At 40.5% G+C, this 20839-nt stretch overlaps 3 protein-coding genes across 6 annotated transcripts in view; all 3 read left to right on the forward strand.

Moving 5' to 3' along the window:
- The window catches only part of golga1 (golgin A1), a 30387-nt gene extending 26139 nt beyond the window's left edge, over positions 1-4248 (forward strand). For all 4 annotated transcript variants that reach the window (XM_035166233.2, XM_035166236.2, XM_035166234.2 and 1 more), the window contains one exon: positions 1629-4248. In XM_035166233.2, the coding sequence (XP_035022124.1) occupies positions 1629-1709 (81 nt within the window). In that variant the 3' untranslated portion in view covers positions 1710-4248. The remainder of the gene's footprint in view (positions 1-1628) is intronic.
- A 3084-nt stretch (positions 4249-7332) lies between these two features.
- Positions 7333-9778, forward strand: LOC118115393 (60S ribosomal protein L35). The gene is made up of 4 exons (XM_035166508.2): positions 7333-7461; positions 7940-8076; positions 8618-8699; positions 9589-9778. Exons 1-4 carry the CDS (start codon positions 7459-7461, stop codon positions 9736-9738), a joined length of 372 nt encoding a protein of 123 aa, XP_035022399.1. The 5' UTR covers positions 7333-7458; the 3' UTR covers positions 9739-9778.
- Positions 9779-11548: 1770 nt separating this feature from the next.
- Positions 11549-13861, forward strand: LOC118115395 (60S ribosomal protein L35-like). Its single transcript, XM_047341237.1, has 5 exons — positions 11549-11556; positions 11659-11740; positions 11842-11861; positions 12713-12794; positions 13672-13861. Exons 1-5 carry the CDS (start codon positions 11549-11551, stop codon positions 13819-13821), a joined length of 342 nt encoding a protein of 113 aa, XP_047197193.1. The 3' UTR covers positions 13822-13861.
- The last annotated feature ends 6978 nt before the right edge of the window (positions 13862-20839 follow it).

Raw genomic sequence — 20839 nt, forward strand, 5'->3', positions numbered from 1 at the left:
TAAATGTCCATAAGGTAAATCCAACAAGGGAAAAAAACACTTTGGGCAGCTCGCTCAGCTCAGTCCCTGTAAAATGTCCACAAAAAGAAAGAAAAGAAATCAGTAAAGGTCCTCCCTTCAAAATGCTAAAATATAACTCAGGAAACGCAATGCTTTGCAAAAACAAAAAGCAAAAAAAAGAATCGTACTTACCAGGATGGCTGAGGAACAGGGGAAAAGCAGTCCAACCAAGAGTTGAGAAAAAAAACTAAAACTTCTGCTCAGTGGTTATGGTCCTTCACTCACGCTGCATTATCAAATTCCTTGTGTGTAAGGTATCACCATAAAAATCAAGCAAATATCCTTTCTTTTCCCTATTCCTCCTCACTTAAAAACCTCCTGTCTCCCCCAAACAATTCACCACTCTTTGTTCTCCTGAGCCCCGCCTCTTTACACATGTGAACTGGCAGTAGAAATCACCTGTGAGAGTGATGACAGCAGGAAACTACACAGAACAGCCAAGTGACAGCACATGTGATGAGGATAGAGGTTTAAGCTTGCAAGGATTCAGCACTAAACCATCTAAAATACATATAAACTTCTCACAACTCTCACACGTAAGTTGTGACACTGGCAGTGTCACAACTTACCTTTAAGTTTGTGAGACTGGTAGTCATATGTAACAGTTTTAGAGGATTCAATCCTGATAATAATCACAACTCACAAATGTGCAGTTCACCAGACTGAAACAAGCCATTTACAACAAATCAATGCATGTAAATGAGTTGGTAGGTCAATCCAGAGTGAAACATGAGTTAAAGGGATAGTTCACTGAAAAAATTTTTTAATTCACTCTTTATCAACTCACCACTATGCCGATGGAGGGTTGGGTGAAGTGTTTGAGTCCACAAAACACTTTCGGAGTCTCAGGGGTAAACAGTGTTGCAGCCAAGGCGACCCCCTTCTTCAGACGTAATAAAACAACAGAAAAAGAACATAACATGCCCCCATACTGCTCGTGTGGTGTCATGCAAGTGTCCACAAGCCCTGATATTCACATTTGACCGTTTTTTAAGCCTAAAAGTCCACTACCGGAAGTGGCAATCTAGCAAATGTAGTCACACAAACGCGCACCCTGCACGTACCCTTTAGCGAGAGTGTATGCAGTGTTGGCGTGTGCCCGTGCGTACATGAATAGGACATTTCGGCTAAAAACATTGTTTAAATGACACCATTTCGAGTCGAATTTGAATGTCGGGGCTTGCAGACACTTGGATGACACCACACGAGCAGGATGGAGACATGTTGTGTTTTTTCTGTTGTTTTATTACGTCTGAAGAAGAGGTCACGATTGACTTCTATTGTATTGGATTCGACTGCAACACTGTTAACCCCTGAGACTCCAGAAGTGTTTTGTTGACTCAAACACTTCACCCACCCCTCCATCTGCATAGTGGTGAGTAGAGAATGAGTGAATGTTCATTTTTCTGTGAACTATCCCTTTAAGTAGGAGAACATTCTTGTAGAAGGCCCAATGCCTCTCTAAAATAAATATACACAATATGCACCATATTTATTAAGTTTATTTTATCATATTTATATATATTCATGAGTCTAACCTGGTGACTGGTATGTTTTTTGTTTTCTAGATGTCCTGGTTTGGATCCAAGCCTTCTCCTAAAGGCATCACCCGACCTTCAATCTCAGGCGCTTCAACTCCCTGGAGTTGATGAGCAGCAGAAAGAGCTGCAGTGAAGGAGATAAAGGAACTTAGGGACCCTCCAGGAGGAAAAGGTCTTTCCTGCTTGGCTTCCACCATTGAGCAGGATTCTAGCTTTAAACCTGAATAGCCTCCCACAGTTTCTTCTGAAAACTGAGTGGGAAGGACTGTTGTTTTCTGCTCTTCGGGGACACAGAAGGGCTCCACAGGTTATGGGATAAAGACTTATTTATAATCAGTTGTTGATTTTAAAATGACATTATTTTCTTGTTAATGGTTGAGGGCTGAGACGGTGTTTATACTTAATGTTATAGAGTAAAATGACAGACACATCATTCACTCTTGAATAGAAAGTTTCATTTTTCTCCCTTTGTAATCATCAGAGAGAAATAACAGACTGACTAGACCACTGTGTCAGGAAATGCCTCGTTTCCACCCAGATTCAAACTGCACAAGGCAAATCTGTTTGTTTTGGAACAAAAAGCAACCTGACTTTACTGTGTCTTCGCTAGACAGCAGGTTCATGCTTTGATTTCTGAAGGAGCCTTTAGTCTGTTTCTTGGTTATCCTTTATATCACAGGGGATGTCCTCATGAAAATGTGTAATTTTCATTCTGATGCAAGTTTTGTTTCAGTAGCGATGAGAATTTATGGACACTCATGTCAAAGGGCCCAAACTGTATCAATGTGACTATGTCTATATGTTTCCTCCGAACTGAAGCCAGTAAATACTAGATTCAAAATGACAAAGTTCTGTGAACAATCAAAAGAATACAGGCTGGGATCGTTGTTCAGTAGCACCATCAAAACCCAGAGTTTAATTGAGAAATGACAGTGATGCCTTTTGATTGACTGATGATCAGCCATGATTTACTGGATCGAGTTTCAAATCATCATATCAAAAAATGTGAAATGTAATTGCTTTCATCTCTCTTTATAAAGACATTTTCATTATTTTGCTTCTCACTGTGTAATTGAAACCAGCATTTAAAGATCTATGGTCTAAACTGGAGACATTGACAGGCCACAAATCAAAAACTGAAATTTTAGAGTTTTAAAATAATCTGATCAAATTCATTTTTATTTAATATAAACATATTACCTAGACCAACATTTTGCTAAGGGTCCCTACAAAAGAATCAAGATGTGGCCAAGATGTGTGATAGACAGGACATTTTACAGTTGTAAGATAAAGTTGCCAGCTGCACTTTAGACAAACTATGAGACATAAGTTTTTCTAAATGACATCACACATAGTTTGTATTTCTGTACCGCAGCTGACGGGCTGATATATCTGTGATAACCCAGAAGTAGCCAGCTCTATCTTTTTTATTAAGAACTGATGATTTATGATTTAAAGTTGATATCAAAATCTAACTGCATTGGACTGTTGCTACTATGACTTGAGCCTCCCAGCAAACCTTGTCTCTCACATTCTCTTTGTTGGCAGACTGCAATCTAACTATGGCTCCAACCTAAACCACCTATAAGCTAAAAGATTTGACTAGAACTTGTTGGGGAGCTGTAGTTTGGAGTTAGTGCCTGTGAAGCTCAGTTCAGGGTCTCTCCTCTCTCTCTCGTCTGTACTGGTACCCGAGGAACAACAATGGCTGCCACAGCTGACACAATCTGTTCATGTGACTGTTTTAAATCCTTTAACACCAATATGAATGATGTGGACTTCGTTTGACCATTTAGTTAATAATAGCAGTGTGGTAAAATATATGAATGCAATGTATGTGATGACTGGAAGACATGCTCTACCTTTACCTGCCTTTGCTAATGTAAATGAAAGTACATTCCACATGTCTATATATGTATAGAAATATGTACATATGGTATGCATCGAGAACTTTATAAATCAGTGGATGTAAATGGTTTGATGATTTCAGTTTGTAGTATTTATCAACATATACCAGAACTCATACATCATTTTTCCCTCCGGTTGTCACTCAATCCCACTGCCCATCACTATCCACTGTCCCCAGTGTGATTTCAGTCACAACATGGTATTTATTTTTTACATCAGTGAGAAGCCCAGGGAATCTGCATGCCTGCTGAATCGTTGGATCCTTAAAGCAGCCTGGCCCCCCTTTACAGTTTTTTTTTTCCAAATGTCAGGGTATTCTGCATTTGTTTTCATGCTTGTTGTATACATAGAATGTCAAACAAACAGAAAGTCACAGAAAACTGTGTTACCCATGTGTGTATTTCACGTGTGGTTTTATCTGTTGTAATCATTCTGTGTCTAATACTTGGATGCAGGAGAAGATCTGTGAATGCAGAACTGTCTTAATTGTGTGTTACTAATGAGAGGTAGCAGACTCATGTAGTCACCGGGACTCTGCTGGGTAATATACTGTCTCCATGAGAATCAAATGAAATAATCAATGCACTTTTTACCCGATTGATTCTGCTGACTTAAAACCCTGAAACACAATTCTACAATCACTACAGCTGTTGTGTCTTTTGCTTTTGATGGCTTAATAATTGCTGCTGGGTTCTCATTTCTCCCATTTCCTAATATTAAATCTGAAATGATAAAATCACCTCTTCTGTCTCCATATCCTTCGTATTTGGTGAGAAAATAATGTTTTTACATTACATTTCATTTAGCTGACGCTTTTATCCAAAGCGACTTACAATAAGTGCATTCAACCACTGGGTACAAACCCAGAACAACAAGAATCAAGAAAGTACAATTTCTTCAAAAAAGCAAAACTACGAAATGCTATAAGTAAGTGCCATTTAAGTGCTACTAAATTGTTAGTTTTAAAATTTTATTCAAGGTATAGTCGGAAGAGATGTGTCTTTAGTTTGCAGTGGAAGATGTGTAGACTTTCTGCTGTCCTGATGTCCATGGGGAGCTCGTTCCACCATTTAGGAGCCAGGACAGCAAACAGTCGTGATTTTGATGAGTGTTTAGTTCGCAGTGAGGGAGCAACAAGCCGATTGGCAGATGCAGAGCTGAGTGAACGGGCTGGGGTGTAACGTTTGACCATGTCCTGGATGTAGACTGGACCCGATCCGTTCGCAGCACGGTACGCAATTACTAATGTTTTGAAACGGATGCGAGCAGCCACTGGTAACCAGTGAATGGAGCGGAGGAGCAGAGTAGTGTGAGTGAATTTAGGTTAAAGACCAGTCGAGCTGCTGCATTCTGGATGAGCTGCAGAGGTCAGATGGCACTAGCAGGTAGACCAGCCAGGAGGGAGTTGCAGTAGTCTAGGCGTGAGATGACAAGAGCCTGGACCAGAACCTGTGCCACCTTCTGAGTGAGAAGGGGGCGTGTTCTCCTGATGTTGTGCAGCATGAATCTACAGGAGCGGGTTGTTGCAGTAATGTTGGCAGTAAGGGAGAGTTGGCTGTCGAGTGTCACACCCAGGTTCCTAGCAGTCTGGGTGGGGGTTAACACGGAGTTGTCAAAGTTAATAGTCAGGTCATGGGTGGGAGAGCCATTCCCTGGAAGGAAAAGTAGTTCAGTCTTGTCGAGGTTAATTTTCAGGTGGTGTGCAGACATCCACTGAGACATGTCAGTCAGACAGGCAGAGATTCGTGCTGCTACCTGTGTTTCAGATTGGGGGAAAGAGAGGATTAATTGGGTGTCATCAGTGTAGCTATGGTAGGAAAAGCCATGTGAGTGAATGACAGAGCCGAGAGAGTTGGTGTACAGAGAGAAGAGGAGGGGACCCAGGACAGAACCTTTAGGGACCCCAGTAGTCAGAGGACAAGGTTCAGACACAGTTCCTCTCCAAGTTACCCAGTAAGTGTGGTCGTTGAGGTAGGATGAGAGCAGGGAGAGAGCAGAGCCTGAGAGACCCAGGTCCTGAAGGGAGGAACAAAGGATCTGGTGGTTCACTGTGTCAGATGCAGCAGAACGGTCTAGAAGGATGAGGACAGAGGAGAGAGAGGATGCTCTAGCAGTGTGAAGTTGCTCAGAGACAGAAAGAAGGGCAGTTTCAGTTGAATACACTGCCTTGAAACCAGACTGGTGAGGATCAAGAAGGTTGTTATGGTGAAGATAGAAGGAGAGTTGATTAAAGATAGCTCGCTCGAGAGCTTTGGAAAGAAAGGGAAGAAGAGAGACAGGTCTGTAGTTGTTGACTTCAGACGGGTTGAGGGTGGGTTTCTTCAGGAGAGGGTTTACTCTTGCCTCCTTCAGAGAGTTAGGGAAACAGCCAGCTGACAGGGAAGTGTTGATAAGATGGGTGAGAAAAGGAAGAAGGTCAGGAGCGATAGACTGGAGAATGTGAGATGGGATTGGGTCAAGGGGGCAGGTGGTCGGGCGGGCGGAGGTTACCAAGGTAAGAACTTGATTGGAGACGGGGGTGAAAGAGGAGGTTTTTTGGGGTTAGAAAATGAGGATTGAATTGTAGTTTGGTAAAAAGTGCTTTTGGCTGTGGAAATAGAGGCAGAGAAAGAGGAGAGAAGAGACTGATAAGTGAGCAGGTCATCAGGGTTATTAGATTTTCGCCATTTCCTTTCTGATGCTCGCATAGTGGCTCTGTCGGCGCGCACCGAGTCAGACAGCCACGGAGCTGGGGAGGACTTTGTTTATGTTTCTCCAATATTGCTAATGAATGCTATTGTTGAAATATCTTAGCATTCATATTAACATTGTTTGCATATGTATAAACACATTCCACAATATTTGTACTTGTATACAATCATTTCACATTATTATCATTTGTATTTATTTCTTTTATATTTATTCATGCTTTAATATTTCTCTTATAATAGTGAGGACATTTTTTTCCTGGGTGAGGGGGCGCGTGAAAACATTTCATCGCAATAAGTTAAGAGCATACATTAGTATACAGTAGATGCATAACCAGGAGAAATGACTGGATTTAATCTGTATCATTCGTTCTTTTTATATTTAATTAGAAAACCAAAATCGGAAAGCTTCACTCTAATACTGCATATTCACCAAAATTACGTTACACATCTAGGCTCCAGATACACAGTATTAGAGTGATGTTATTGAATAATTTTCACAATAGAACTTTCCATAAATTATGCAAAATTAAATGTTTCCAAACGGAGTATTGTAGTATAACCACCAGGAGAAACTAGATGTGTGACTCGATTTTGGTGAGAATATGCAGTAGTACAGTGAAGTTATTGAATATTTGTCTAACATCTCTTTTTGGTGTTGCACTTTGTAGACGGTCCCTGTGCACTCGTCTCACAGCCTGTACATAGAGACCAATGTTCTGTGTCCAGTTCGGAGGAAGACTCGTATTGATGAAAACTGGCTTATAGCCTGTTGTCTACCTTACTGCGGTGGGGAAGAGGCGGGGTTTGTGTTTTAACAACGTTTCGTGTATGATTTATTGATCCGAGTAATCTGACTTCCGGGTCACCGAAATCAAACACATTTAATATCAAAATCAAGTTAGCCCTGTGACCCGTTTTTTCATTTCCTATTTTCGATCTTAGCCAAAAATCCAAACTACGAAAAACAAACCGTTATTAGTTTTTTGGGATCAGATTAAAAAATGAATAACTTAATTTTTCCAATTTCGGTTTTCTAATTGAATATGAAAAGAACGAATGATACACGGATTATTAATTTACCCACAAATGATCAAATCTTGTTCTGATCGCTGTGTCGTCCGTTGCTGCTCCAGCCGCTGGTGGCGCTGTTTGCTGCTTATCAAAGTGACATTTAAGTGACGAAGAAGAAATTCTCCGGAAGCTACTTGTCGAGAGCACGCGGTGCGTCCGGCCTTTCCAACAGGGCAGCGAGAGGGAACATGGTGAGGAGCCGACACTCTGCTGTTGATTTCGATTTTTATCACGCTCAACTTCACTAAACCCATCAAATGTGTGTCATACGGACACATAAGCTTGTTAGATGGTCGATCATACATGTGTTGATGAGCAGGCTGCTACAGAAATGGAATAAAACGTTATATTACAGAGCGCTGCTACCGACCGACGCCGCTCAGCTCAGTTGCTAACTTTAAGCTAATGAAGATACAGCAGGCTACAGTTAGCTAGCAAGCTAACTTTGCTGTTTAACTGAATAATAGACCACGTACGTATAACGTGCTTCTATGAATATTTGAAGCGGGTAACTACGAATATTATTAACATGGATACACGATGTCGGGCCAGGCAGAATATAATAAGTAAAATCTGTGTTAACGCTAACGGGCTGTTTGGCTCGTGTCGGGCCACTAGAGATGAATGTGCCGTCACCAGCAAATGTGTTTTTCTTCTGTGTTCGTCCAGGCCAAAATCAAGGCTAGAGATCTGCGGGGCAAGAAGAAGGAAGAGCTGCTGAAACAGCTGGACGACCTGAAAAATGAACTGTCCCAGCTGCGTGTGGCAAAAGTTACTGGCGGAGCTGCGTCCAAGCTCTCAAAGATGTACGTACTGAATGAGACGGTTCTAAATACTGCTGGACCGGACAGTCCAGTGGTTTAGTTCCCGGCAGGGCGAGATGCTGTTAGTCCAGCTCAGTGTTACTGAGGCAGTCCGTAGGCATCGTTCAACTGTTCTGTACCTTCTGCATTTTGAGCAATTGGATTAGAACTAAGGTCTTTAAATGTGATTTATTTAATACAGTACTACTTTAGCAGCAGTGTCAGGTTCAGTTGATATAATTATTATATAGGAATCTTTAAACATTTTCACCTCCACACGAGGAGGAATTACACAGTGGAGTTGCAGGGTCTAAAAGCCTGAAACCACTTACCCCCCTACTGCATATCTACAGTTTAACCACATGTACAGATGTTGTCTTTTACCAGACTGCATACTAAAGCCCCAGATAATGACAGCCAATATAGCCATACCTTGCCGTCTTACCAGTCATGCTGCCACCTATTTTTTTTCCTTCCTCTGACATTTGCTGCGGTGGTTTGCCACTAAACTAGAACCTGTGTCTGACTTTGCTTGTCTTTACAGCTGTGTTGTCCGTAAGTCCATCGCCAGAGTCCTGACTGTAATCAACCAGACACAGAAGGAGAACCTGAGGAAGTTCTACAAGGTAAGAGCAGCCAGCAGCCGTGGTGTTTACTAACTTAGCTCTTCATTCAGAACTCTGTCCTGCCCACTTGGGAATGTCTTTCCTCTGTGGTTCTCGTCTAGGATGATATTGTTGAGCTGATGTTCTGCTGATGCATTCTCAACTGCTTACCAAAAGACTGAGACGAGTTACCATGAAGGTTCCCATGGGCGACTGTTTACTTTGACTGCAGTCATTCTAAATAAGACACTTTTTGATGTTCACTGGGGTTGCAAATGAGACTATTTTTATTTAAAGTACATAAAGTGACTTAGTAGTTATAAATATAAAATTATTCAAAACAACTATTTGTCCCTAGAGGGAAGTTTAAAAAATGTATTGCCCAACGCAGGTTTTAGCCTTCCTGCAAATGGAGCAGAACTGCCATGATTAAATTTTACACATTTATAGCACCAAATCATAACACTCAGACAGAACCAGATTTGATGTCGGCGGCCACCTACCTCGACTCGGTTTTGGCAATAGAATTTGAACCATGTATGTAAGGTCCAGAAAGTTCTGCAACCTCCCTATTCAGATGAATGTGTTACACTGGGAGCCTGCGGTCAATGTAAAACTGAAAGATGTGAGGTTCTGTCCTTCTGGTGCAGCACATGTCCTGGAGACAGCAAATTAATTATTAATGACAACATGTTGAGCCTTGCTTTGTGCAAACTGCCTGGGCGAAAATTCCTCATATTATGCACTTATTATTTCGTTTTTGGTAAAAATACAGCACATAATATTTCAGATAAATATCAAACTTCTCTACATCTTAATAGTTGCCAAACATTTTCTTGAGTTTCACTGAAGTTTTCACACTGAAAAATCGGGTTCCAGCTCTACTGAAAGTCAATTTGATTTTCTACAGGGTAAGAAGTACAAGCCCCTGGATCTGAGGCCAAGGAAGACCAGAGCTCTGCGCCGCCGGCTCAACAAGCACGAAGAGTCTCTGCGGACCAAGAAACAGCAGAGGAAGGACCTCCTCTACTCCATCCGCAAATTTGCAGTCAAAGCTTAGATGCTTTTTCTATTGACAAAATAAAATCTGTGTAAAAGACTGTCTGTTGTTGTTGTTATTTCCTCTAAAAGCATCAATGGTAAATTAACTCTACTTATTAAGTGCTTTTCTAGTCTTGTCAACCCCTCAAAGTGCTACAGATACAGATTATTCTATAGGAAGCACTTTTTTCATTGCACTCCATTCACTCACTGTTGTTCAGCCATAAGGGGATGGTTTCAATATTTTGTCCAAGGACACTTTAAAAGTGGTAATTTCCACTGACGCAAATGTGGGCATTATTAGAATGTTGTAATTAAACTCCAGATCAGCACGATTGACCTGCAGAATGGAGAAGGTGCCTTGCCAATGTAGCTTTGGTCTCCTCAGGTCTGTTTAGCAGGACATCAATATTTTGCGAATATTTGAAGCGGGTAACTACGACTATTATTGTGGTGGTTTGCCACTAAGCCAAAACCTGTCTGACTTTGCTTGTTTTTACAGCTGTGTTGTCCAGAATACACAGTGAAGTTATTGAATAATTTTCACAATAGAACTTTCTGTAAATTATGCAAAATTAAATGTTTCCAAACTGAGGATTGTAGTATAACCAACAGGAGAAACTAGATGTGACTTGATTTTGGTGAGAATATGCAGTATTACAGTGAAGTTATTGAATATTTTTCTAACATCTCTTTTTGGTGTTGCACTTTGTGCACTCCTCTCACAGCCTGTACATAGAGCAGGGGTCTTCAACGTTTTTCAAGCAAAGGACCCCCAAACTGATGGAGAGATGGAGCAGGGACCCCCTTCTATATATATATTGTATAAAATTGTGTTTTATATTAAACTGGGCCTAGTGCCATGTATAAACATAGCTACCCTGTTATTGTGCATTCAATACTAAGCTATTCAAATAATACACAGGCTCATATATTCAAGTTTTTATTGTGTGTCGTTGAATGTGTGCATTGCTGACTGAAAGATAGCGTCTTCTGTCTCCATTTATCCGTTCGCTACAATATGTTGGATTCATGTTAATGTGTATTTAAAGACATTTAAATTTGTGGGAAAATAATTGGTTGGGACAAAAAATTAAAAAATATAAAAAATTGTCTAATCAACCCAAAATTTCGCGACCCCCCTGCAGTACCTCCGCGGACCCCCTGTTGAAGACCTCTGACATAGAGACCAATGTTCTGTGTCCAGCTCGGAGGAAGACTCGTATTGATGAAAACTGGCTTATAGCCTGTTGTCTACCTTACTGCGGTGGGGAAGAGGCGGGGTTTGTGTTTTAACAACGTTTCGTGTATGATTTATTGATCCGAGTAATCTGACTTCCGGGTCACCGAAATCATACACATTTAATATCAAAATCAAGTTAGCCCTGTGACCCGTTTTTTCATTTCCTATTTTCGATCTTAGCCAAAAATCCAAACTACGAAAAACAAACCGTTATTAGTTTTTTGGGATCAGATAAAAAAATGAATAACGGAATAATGACTTGTTTTTTAATTTTCCAATTTTGTTTTTTTAATTGAATATGAGAAGAACGAATGATACACGGATTATTAATTTACCCACAAACGATCAAATCTTGTTCTGATCACTGTTTCGTCCGTTGCTGCGCCAGCCGCTGGTGGCGCTGTTTGCCGTTTATCAAAGTGACATTTAAGTGACGAAGAAGAAATTATCCGGAAGCTACTTATAGAGAGCACGTGGTGCGTCCGGCCTTTCCAACAGGGCAGCGAGAGGAAACATGGTGAGGAGCCGACACTCTGCTGTTAGTTAGTTAGTGAGCTAACATTGCTGTTTAACTGAATACTAGACTATGTACGTGTAACGTGCTTCTGTGAATATTTGAAGCGGGTAACTACGACTATTATTGCGGTGGTTTGCCACTAAACTAGAACCTGTGTCTGACTTTGCTTGTCTTTACAGCTGTGTTGTCCGTAAGTCCATCGCCAGAGTCCTGACTGTAATCAACCAGACACAGAAGGAGAACCTGAGGAAGTTCTACAAGGTAAGAGCAGCCAGCAGCCGTGGTGTTTACTAACTTAGCTCTTCATTCAGAACTCTGTCCTGCCCACTTGGGAATGTCTTTCCTCTGTGGTTCTCGTCTAGGATGATATTGTTGAGCTGATGTTCTGCTGATGCATTCTCAACTGCTTACCAAAAGACTGAGACGAGTTACCATGAAGGTTCCCATGGGCGACTGTTTACTTTGACTGCAGTCATTCTAAATAAGACATTCTTTTTGATGTTCACTGGGGTTGCAAATGAGACTATATTTATTTAAAGTACATAAAGTGACTTAGTAATTATAAATATCCAATTATTCAAAACAACTTTATTTGTCCCTAGAGGGAAGTTTAAAAAATGTATTGCCTACCGCAGGTTTTAGCCTTCCTGCAAATGGAGCAAAACTGCCATGATTCAATTTTATTTGTATAGCACCAAATCATAACACTCAGACAGAACCAGATTTGATGTGGGTGGCCACCTACCTCGACTGGCTGGGGGGAGTGAAGAGAATTGGAAGATAGATGTAGTTGGAAGGAGAGGGACACCAAGAACAGTACTTAACTCAACTTTAAGCTCTGTCAGATTGGCTGTCATAATGAAAATAATAAGTTATGTGTATAGATGTTTTGATATTGATGAGGGCAGCATCACTTAACAATAGTTATTGGAGACAGAGGTCAAGAAGTTGTTTTTGACTGTTTATTTGCAGTTTGATAGTATTCCTTTGAGAGCAGGGTGAAAGGATGTGCCACTTACCCCCCTACTGCATATCTACAGTTTAACCACATGTTGTACAGATGTTGTCTTTTACCAGACTGCATACTAAAGCCCCAGATAATGACAGCCAATATAGCCATACCTTGCCGTCTTACCAGTCATGCTGCCACCTATTTTTTTCCTTCCTCTGACATTTGCTGCGGTGGTTTGCCACTAAACTAGAACCTGTGTCTGACTTTGCTTGTCTTTACAGCTGTGTTGTCCGTAAGTCCATCGCCAGAGTCCTGACTGTAATCAACCAGACACAGAAGGAGAACCTGAGGAAGTTCTACAAGGTAAGAGCAGCCAGCAGCCGTGGTGTTTACTAACTTAGCTCTTCATTCAGAACTCTGTCCTGCCCACTTGGGAATGTCTTTCCTCTGTGGTTCTCGTCTAGGATGATATTGTTGAGCTGATGTTCTGCTGATGCATTCTCAACTGCTTACCAAAAGACTGAGACGAGTTACCATGAAGGTTCCCATGGGCGACTGTTTACTTTGACTGCAGTCATTCTAAATAAGACACTTTTTGATGTTCACTGGGGTTGCAAATGAGACTATTTTTATTTAAATTACATAAAGTGACTTAGTAATTATAAATATAAAATTATTCAAAACAACTTTATTTGTCCCTAGAGGGAAGTTTAAAAAATGTATTGCCCAATGCAGGTTTTAGCCTTCCTGCAAATGGAGCAGAACTGCCATGATTCAATTTTACACATTTATAGCACCAAATCATAACACTCAGACAGAACCAGATTTGATGTCGGCGGCCACCTACCTCGACTCGGTTTTGGCAATAGAATTTGAACCATGTATGTAAGGTCCAGAAAGTTCTGCAACCTCCCTATTCAGATGAATGTGTTACACTGGGAGCCTGCGGTCAATGTAAAACTGAAAGATGTGAGGTTCTGTCCTTCTGGTGCAGCACATGTCCTGGAGACAGCAAATTAATTATTAATGACAACATGTTGAGCCTTGCTTTGTGCAAACTGCCTCATATTATGCACTTATTATTTCGTTTTTGGTAAAAATACAGCACATAATATTTCAGATAAATACCAAACTTCTCTACATCTTAATAGTTGCCAAACATTTTCTTGAGTTTCACTGAAGTTTTCACACTGAAAAATCGGGTTCCAGCTCTACTGAAAGTCAATTTGATTTTCTACAGGGTAAGAAGTACAAGCCCCTGGATCTGAGGCCAAGGAAGACCAGAGCTCTGCGCCGCCGGCTCAACAAGCACGAAGAGTCTCTGCGGACCAAGAAACAGCAGAGGAAGGACCTCCTCTACTCCATCCGCAAATTTGCAGTCAAAGCTTAGATGCTTTTTCTATTGACAAAATAAAATCTGTGTAAAAGACTGTCTGTTGTTGTTGTTATTTCCTCTAAAAGCATCAATGGTAAATTAACTCTACTTATTAACTGCTTTTCTAGTCTTGTCAACCCCTCAAAGTGCTACAGATACAGATTATTCTATAGGAAGCACTTTTTTCATTGCACTCCATTCACTCACTGTTGTTCAGCCATAAGGGGATGGTTTCAATATTTTGTCCAAGGACACTTTAAAAGTGGTAATTTCCACTGAAGCAAATGTGGGCATTATTAGAATGTGTTATTATTAAACTCCAGATCAGCACGATTGACCTGCAGAATGGAGAAGGTGCCTTGACAATGTAGCTTTGGCCTCAGGTCTGTTTAGCACGGCATAAATATTTGGAGTCTGGTCCAGTTACAATATCTTGTTAATTTTCATGAAAAAAACAATTCAGGCAGTAGCTGCAGCAGCTGTAGTCCTTTCTCCTGGGAAGACTCCTGGATTGTTGAGTATTTGATTTGTCTTTGAAAAAAATATATGCATCATAAATCTGAATAACAATTTCCTGTTGCTAACGAATCTGTCCACAGGAGGGCAGCATGTGAAAACTGACAACAGATTTTTTTCAATCCAGACATTTGACAGTAAAGTATGGATGTATTATTAGCCACGGTGATATTTCTAACATAGAAAGCTTTAATATATTGAAGTCAGACCTGCGCTGACTTCAAAATATTCCTTTTAACAAAGATGCCACACAGGCTGTTGTACATGTCACTTAATTATGATACCTTACAAAGCCTTGCAGTTTTAATTTATGGAAATGCAATCTATATACCATTCCTTTAAAGTTATCTTGTAAACTGCTTAACTAGGATAGTTACTCATACTTTAGGATGTCACTATATTATGTAATCCATCCACATGTCAGCATAACACTGGATTATTTGTTATTATCGCTCACATTTATCAGTGTTTGTGTAATTGTGGACATTTAAAAATGTGATATAAACATTTTTAGCATTGTGGAGCATTGTTGCATCAGTGCAATCAAATAGAGTTGTCAGAAGAAATATTACACAGACTGCTATAGGCATTCAAATAAGAACAGTTACACAAAATGACCCAGATTAATTAAATCTTTCGTGTGAGTGGGACTTGATGATGGTGCTGCCAGTGGAAACATTTTTGAATACTACAAAGAGCTCTGCACTCTGCATTATGATAAAACACTTTAATTTCCGACTGTATGATCCACTGCACTTCCTGCACAACAAAGTGAACTGCAAACTCTTGATTTATTTTGTGTTTTTATTTGGATTTTAACTCTGGTTTTAAAAGAGTCACATTTTTATTTAGTCTCAAAGGTTGTGAACAAATTACAAAGTAACACACAGGGTGCTGAGATTACTCATGGAGCAAACCCCCCCAACACTGAGATTTAACCTCATGGGATTATAAATACCTAAAATAGATGAGATGAAAACTTGATATCTTGTGCTCAGGATAGATTGTCAAGTGTCTGCAGTTCTTTCAGTTGTGTAACTGTTGTCTTTTAGCACCACCAGGGTTGTTGTCATAATAATTCTGACACTTAACTATTATTATTATCAACAACAGCAATTATATGATAATAGCATGCAGCACTAATTAATAATGCTAACAATGCTGATAATAAAAAAGGCACCCATTCATTGTCTATTCCCAGTAATAATAACAACCTATAATAATTATAATAATAATTATCTATTCTATGAAAACAGTTGTATGACGTCTCCTGTATTTCTGGAAGAGCTTTACCTTTAAGCCTGTAATGAAAGATTCTATTTAGTCAATAAGCACAGTGCCGACACCAGCACCTTTATGAACAGTTTGTAATCATTGTTTGATTTGAAGGTGCTGGCGTCCACATTTCCCTTCCCTCAATCTGACCAAGCATCTGTGGGATGTCCTGGAAAAACAAGTGTGAGGCCTCACTTCACAACTTAAAGGATCTACAGGATCTGATGCTCACGTCTTGGTGCCAGATACCACAAGTCTCGTTGAGTCCATACCTCGATGGATTGAGCTGCTTTCATAGTATGAGGGGACATACAAAATATTAGACAAGTGATTTTCATGTTGTTGCTGACGGTATAAATTGCCGAAGTACCCCATTAATCTTCTATGAATTTCTATTAGTGCCAAACAGGTGCTTTGCAGCTTTTTGGATTTTAATGTGTGTATCATAATAAAATCAATGAACATTTGAATCCGGAACCTTCTTGCTGTAAGGTGCTAACCACTGCACCGCCACAACGCCCCATAACAACGATAATGATAATGATAACAGAGAGAGAGCACAAACTACAGTGCTGTAGTTAATGAGTGCAAACACCTTTCACTTTTGCATCTAGATCTTTAACTGTTGTATGTTCTGTTGGTTCATGATATCGATACTGATATTTTTCACTTTGCCACCATTAAATTCTGTCATGCAGATAAGTCTGGTTTCATTTTTGTCCACATCCCAATTCAGTGGAGACAAATGGAATTTTCTCTCTCAAAGAACTGACAATGTGTAAACTCGCTGCATCATGTCTGTGTGTCTCACAGGTTTCACTGGAGCTAATTCCTATACCTTCTTGGACTGTGGGGTTGTCATGTGTGAGCACAGCGGGTCTTGGGAATGCCTGGAATGACAGTCACCTTTCTTCTAATTACTTTCCTAGCATCACCATTCTGTCAGCTGCTCTTTAGTTTCCTAACAAACAGTCCCTGCGCTCTGCTCTGGTGCTCTGTCACCATGAGCATTCAGAGGGTCTTGCTCACACTGCCACTTTGTTTTTGCATGTTTTCTTCGTCTCTCGCTCCTCATCCAAGCTCCGCAGAGAAGTCAGGCTGCTTCAAAGTCAACAACTGCAAATGCATCATGAAAGATGGGAGTGGGGTGATAAACCTAAACTCTATGGGAGACCCAGACGGTTTCCTGGGGTATCTGAAGCCTGTGTCGGCAGAGGACATCCCCGTCAACACTGAGATCCTCCTGTCGTTCAGCCCCTGCCAGCCCTTCTCACAGCCAGAGGACCTGACAGGAGCCGACTGTACCAACATTGCTGCATGTCTCATCGTGAGGTACAGTAATGCTGAGATTCACACTATATGAGTGTGTAGTGTTACAGGTTCAAACCTTGCCACTGAAGACTTTGTTGAATGCCTTAACTGTGCAGACATTGGGACAATCTCCTTTACACGTCTCACTATGATTAGTTTGCCATTAGAAATGAAGGTTTTTACACAGCTTAGTTCAATGCCTAGTGCTTTGAACACACACTTGCAATGTCTTAAAATCTTGACCCTCTCATTCTCACTGGGGATTGAACCTAAAATAATTATAATAAAACAGGTCAAAATAATGTTTAGTGATTGTTAAAAAAAACAAAAAACACACAGTAATACCCTTGAGTGGGTCAGTGTAGTTCTAAACAGATGTAGTTCAGGAGGAAACAGATACTTTCAGCTTGTTTCTTGAAGTAGTTGATGGTGGATTTTAAGGGTTTTCTTTGAATCATTGTCCTGTAGCAGAAACCAGGCTCTCTTCCCTCACATTGTACTGACTGACTGACTGAACAACATTTAGTGGAATCCTTCTGTTCCCTATGTCTGACCAGTGTCTCCTGCCTGCTCCCAAAGCAGAATATATAATAGAAGACATGGCAGCCTAATGCGATGCTTACCAGTTGACAAAGTGTTCTCATCACATGCCACTCCTTGTTTTACACCTTGGACGAAGCTTCCAAATGTTGACTTTTGTGATGTGGTTGTAGGTGAGGTTTCCCTCTGATGACTGGGTGGACCATGTTCGTGCACCAGTCCACACAGGGAAGCACTGCTCCACCAATCCTGTGACAGACCAACCTTCCTGCAGCTCCTCTGCAGGCATATGTAGATCGGCTTTGCCTGCCCAGCAGATGTGCAGTTTTATCTGACAGTTTTCATGGTCTTCCACATTCTTGTCTTGACGTCCACAGTTCCTTTTAACTGACGCAGGACAGTGGAAACAGCTGGAGGCTCTTCAGTGTCTTTTATAGCCTCCTCTGCTCAATAGACAACAGCTAAATTCTTCTTTAGATCCTCAGTCAGTTGCTCAGAGCTCATGGCTGTCAAATGTTACCGCAAGGTTTATCATCAGTGGACTAATATTGATGAAATGTGTTTGAGTCATGAGGCTTAAATGCAGAAGGTCTACACCTACTCTTTATAACTCTGATTGCCTTAGACTGTAATTTACACTGAGAATCCGAGTGAAGTCGATGGTAATTACTGTTAAAGTTGAGTGATGATGTGACTCATTGTTTTCAATTTGTAATGTTAAATCTTGACATATTCAAAGTCATGTGACTTGTATCCATACCTCTACTTTTAGACAATATAGTGGAAGTTATAACACCACAACACCACATTGTAAAATAGTTCCCTAACAGTTAAAGTACAGAGGTTTATCAGCTCAGTCAAAATGCAGTCACACAGTGACTAATAAATGCTGTTTGACAATATTGGATTTTTCAAACTGATATATCAATTTTTAAACTGCATTGGACTTCTATAGGTATTTGCGGTGCAGCTAGTTTGAACTACTTCTTATATAATTCAGAATCTTTAGTCCAGTGGTGCACAACCTGAGGATGGGGCCCCTTCAAAGGGCCAACGATAAATCTGTTAGGTTACAAGGTGAAAGAATTTTGGATATATACATTTGTTTTGATTTTCAGATTTATTTCTTTTCACTTTTCTGTTTTGAGTGGTTATTTGTATGAAACACCTGAGAAGTTTAGATGTGAAATCACTCGTTGGTGGAACTGCTAACAACTCAAACACCACTGTTTTGATCTTTAACAAGTCTAAGCAGACTTACTGAATAATGTATTTGAATATGAGGTTAAACTTGTGCAGGTTGGGATCTCATTGATTAATCAGGATCAAACTGATATATTTATTTCAATCCATGTTAAAACTATAGGCAGCTGTTGAGGAGCCACCAGGGGGCCCCCAAACACACAAACAGACATCCAAAGCAGCGTCCCATGATTGAAAAAAAAAAACTGCTGCTGAGACTCTAAGTTTTAACTGGTACATTTATTTATTTCACTTACTTTAATTGATTAAGATGCACATTTTGCTATTATCAAAGCTGATTTTAAAATCGTTTATGAAATATATGGAAACTGTGTGGACAGTTTCTGTGTATCTGTGTGAGAGATGATGAGGTGGGGCGAAATAGGCCTCAGAACATTTTGACCCATGGCCCTAAACACAACATACCTGTTTGGGAGTTTGGCAATTGCTTGTTTTCTTCTTAATTCTGTCTTTGTTAAATGTGTTTTAAAAACACATTAGAGTTTGTTTATTAGGCTAATATAGATTACATCATTAAAAGATATGCCTGCTCACATCAATACCTCCATCATTAAAATTGTCATTGTTGCTCCCTTCACTCTGTCAGACATTTTCTTTTGTATAAATACTTTAAACATTGATTCACCTCTCCATTAATGTTAGAGGCTGTTTTTGTCAATGTAAATATTGTTATTTTGTTGACGTGCTGTGCTACACGTGGCAGCTTCTGCATCTGCCCATCCTGGGAGAGGGACCCCCACCTGTGGGTATTTATAGGGTGTTTTTTTGATAGTTTTTGAGGAAGGTTCAGGGCAGAGGATGTTAAAGCCCTATGAGACAAATTGTGATTTGTGAATATGGGCTATACAAATATAATTTGATTGATAAAACTTGTGTCTACATTAGGCTACTCATCTGTCAGATGACTCAAAAATTCAAACATCTTTTTATGTGATATGTTGTTTATGTTCATGTCTGTGTTAACAGGTATCAAAGGCTCAACACATACATTAGCCGCTGTATTGGCTATGGAAGACATGAAGGGAATGAATTCCACTACAATGACACCCTGAAGATGCTTTCTGTCTCATACTTTGGTGAGCAAACTCTACATATACTATATGTTACTGACCATTTTGTCAGTATAGTGCAACCTGACAGCCAGTCTTCTTCTCCTCCTGTCCCAGCTGTTGAGAAGCAGCCACTGACAGTGGTGCATTACCACTGTAATCCAAATCAGTCCACCTCCTTCATCCGGGACCAGAGGCTCAGCAGTGAGGAGCCCCTGCACATCTGGGTGGAGAGCCCCTGTGCCTGTCCAAATGCCTGTACCATGGGGGATCTGGGTTCAGGCACCATCTTCCTCATCATCCTCTCCCTCAGTGCTGCCGCATACTTTATCCTTGGTAATGCTCTGAAAAGTGTGGGTGAGCTCAGTAAATGTTAGAGCAGGCAGCTCATTCTAGTGTGCATTATTTTATGTGCACGTCGTAGTTCAGGTATTAAAAGAATGTCCATGGGATAATTAAGATTGAAGGTCTTTGTACTTCCTTTAGTAATGAGTACAACATAGATAATGTGGCACACATGGAAATGGAAATATGACAAGCAGAGATATTAATCTTGGAGCATGAGAAGAAAAGGTCACAGTGGTCACCAAAAACCATTACTGTTCAGCCTCAGGGGACCATGCACATCCACAGCAAATGTCATAGGGATTTGTGTGTCAGTACAATGTGTGTTAGGCTCTGCTCATTCTGAAGTAACATTTTCCTGTGGCTTCATATTTACCATACAAACATGACAGAGGTGTTTTTCACAACTCAATAAGTGAGTAAGTGAGAGAGGGTGTGGCTCAGGGGGTAGAGCAGGTCATCCACTGACCAGAGGGTCGGCAGATCGATCACAGTCTCCCCCCATAGACATACTGGACCCCAAAGTGCTCCTGAAGGCTGTGCTGGGAGAGATGCACTGTGTGAATGTGTGTGTGAATGGGTGAATGGCAAAACTGTACTGTAAAGTGCTTTGAGTGGTCATCAAGCCTAGAGCTCTACATATATAGAGACCCTTCACCATTTACTGACCATTCAAGTTCTCCAAAAGTAAAACTAAACTAGATCTCCAATGGTGTTTTTCTCTGTGTTGAGCA

Source organism: Hippoglossus stenolepis, chromosome 9 (genome assembly GCF_022539355.2).
Source record: "Hippoglossus stenolepis isolate QCI-W04-F060 chromosome 9, HSTE1.2, whole genome shotgun sequence".
In the NCBI taxonomy this organism is placed as follows: domain Eukaryota; kingdom Metazoa; phylum Chordata; class Actinopteri; order Pleuronectiformes; family Pleuronectidae; genus Hippoglossus; species Hippoglossus stenolepis.

What these genes read in the sequence shown, in the direction of transcription:
- LOC118115393 (XM_035166508.2), top strand. An exon ending in GCGTCCAAGCTCTCAAAGAT is followed by an intron (nt 8,077 to 8,617) that starts GTACGTACTGAA and finishes TTGTCTTTACAG; the next exon opens with CTGTGTTGTCCGTAAGTCCA. An exon ending in ACCTGAGGAAGTTCTACAAG is followed by an intron (nt 8,700 to 9,588) that starts GTAAGAGCAGCC and finishes GATTTTCTACAG; the next exon opens with GGTAAGAAGTACAAGCCCCT.
- LOC118115395 (XM_047341237.1), top strand. An exon ending in ACCTGAGGAAGTTCTACAAG is followed by an intron (nt 11,741 to 11,841) that starts GTAAGAGCAGCC and finishes GTTCTCGTCTAG; the next exon opens with GATGATATTGTTGAGCTGAT. An exon ending in ACCTGAGGAAGTTCTACAAG is followed by an intron (nt 12,795 to 13,671) that starts GTAAGAGCAGCC and finishes GATTTTCTACAG; the next exon opens with GGTAAGAAGTACAAGCCCCT.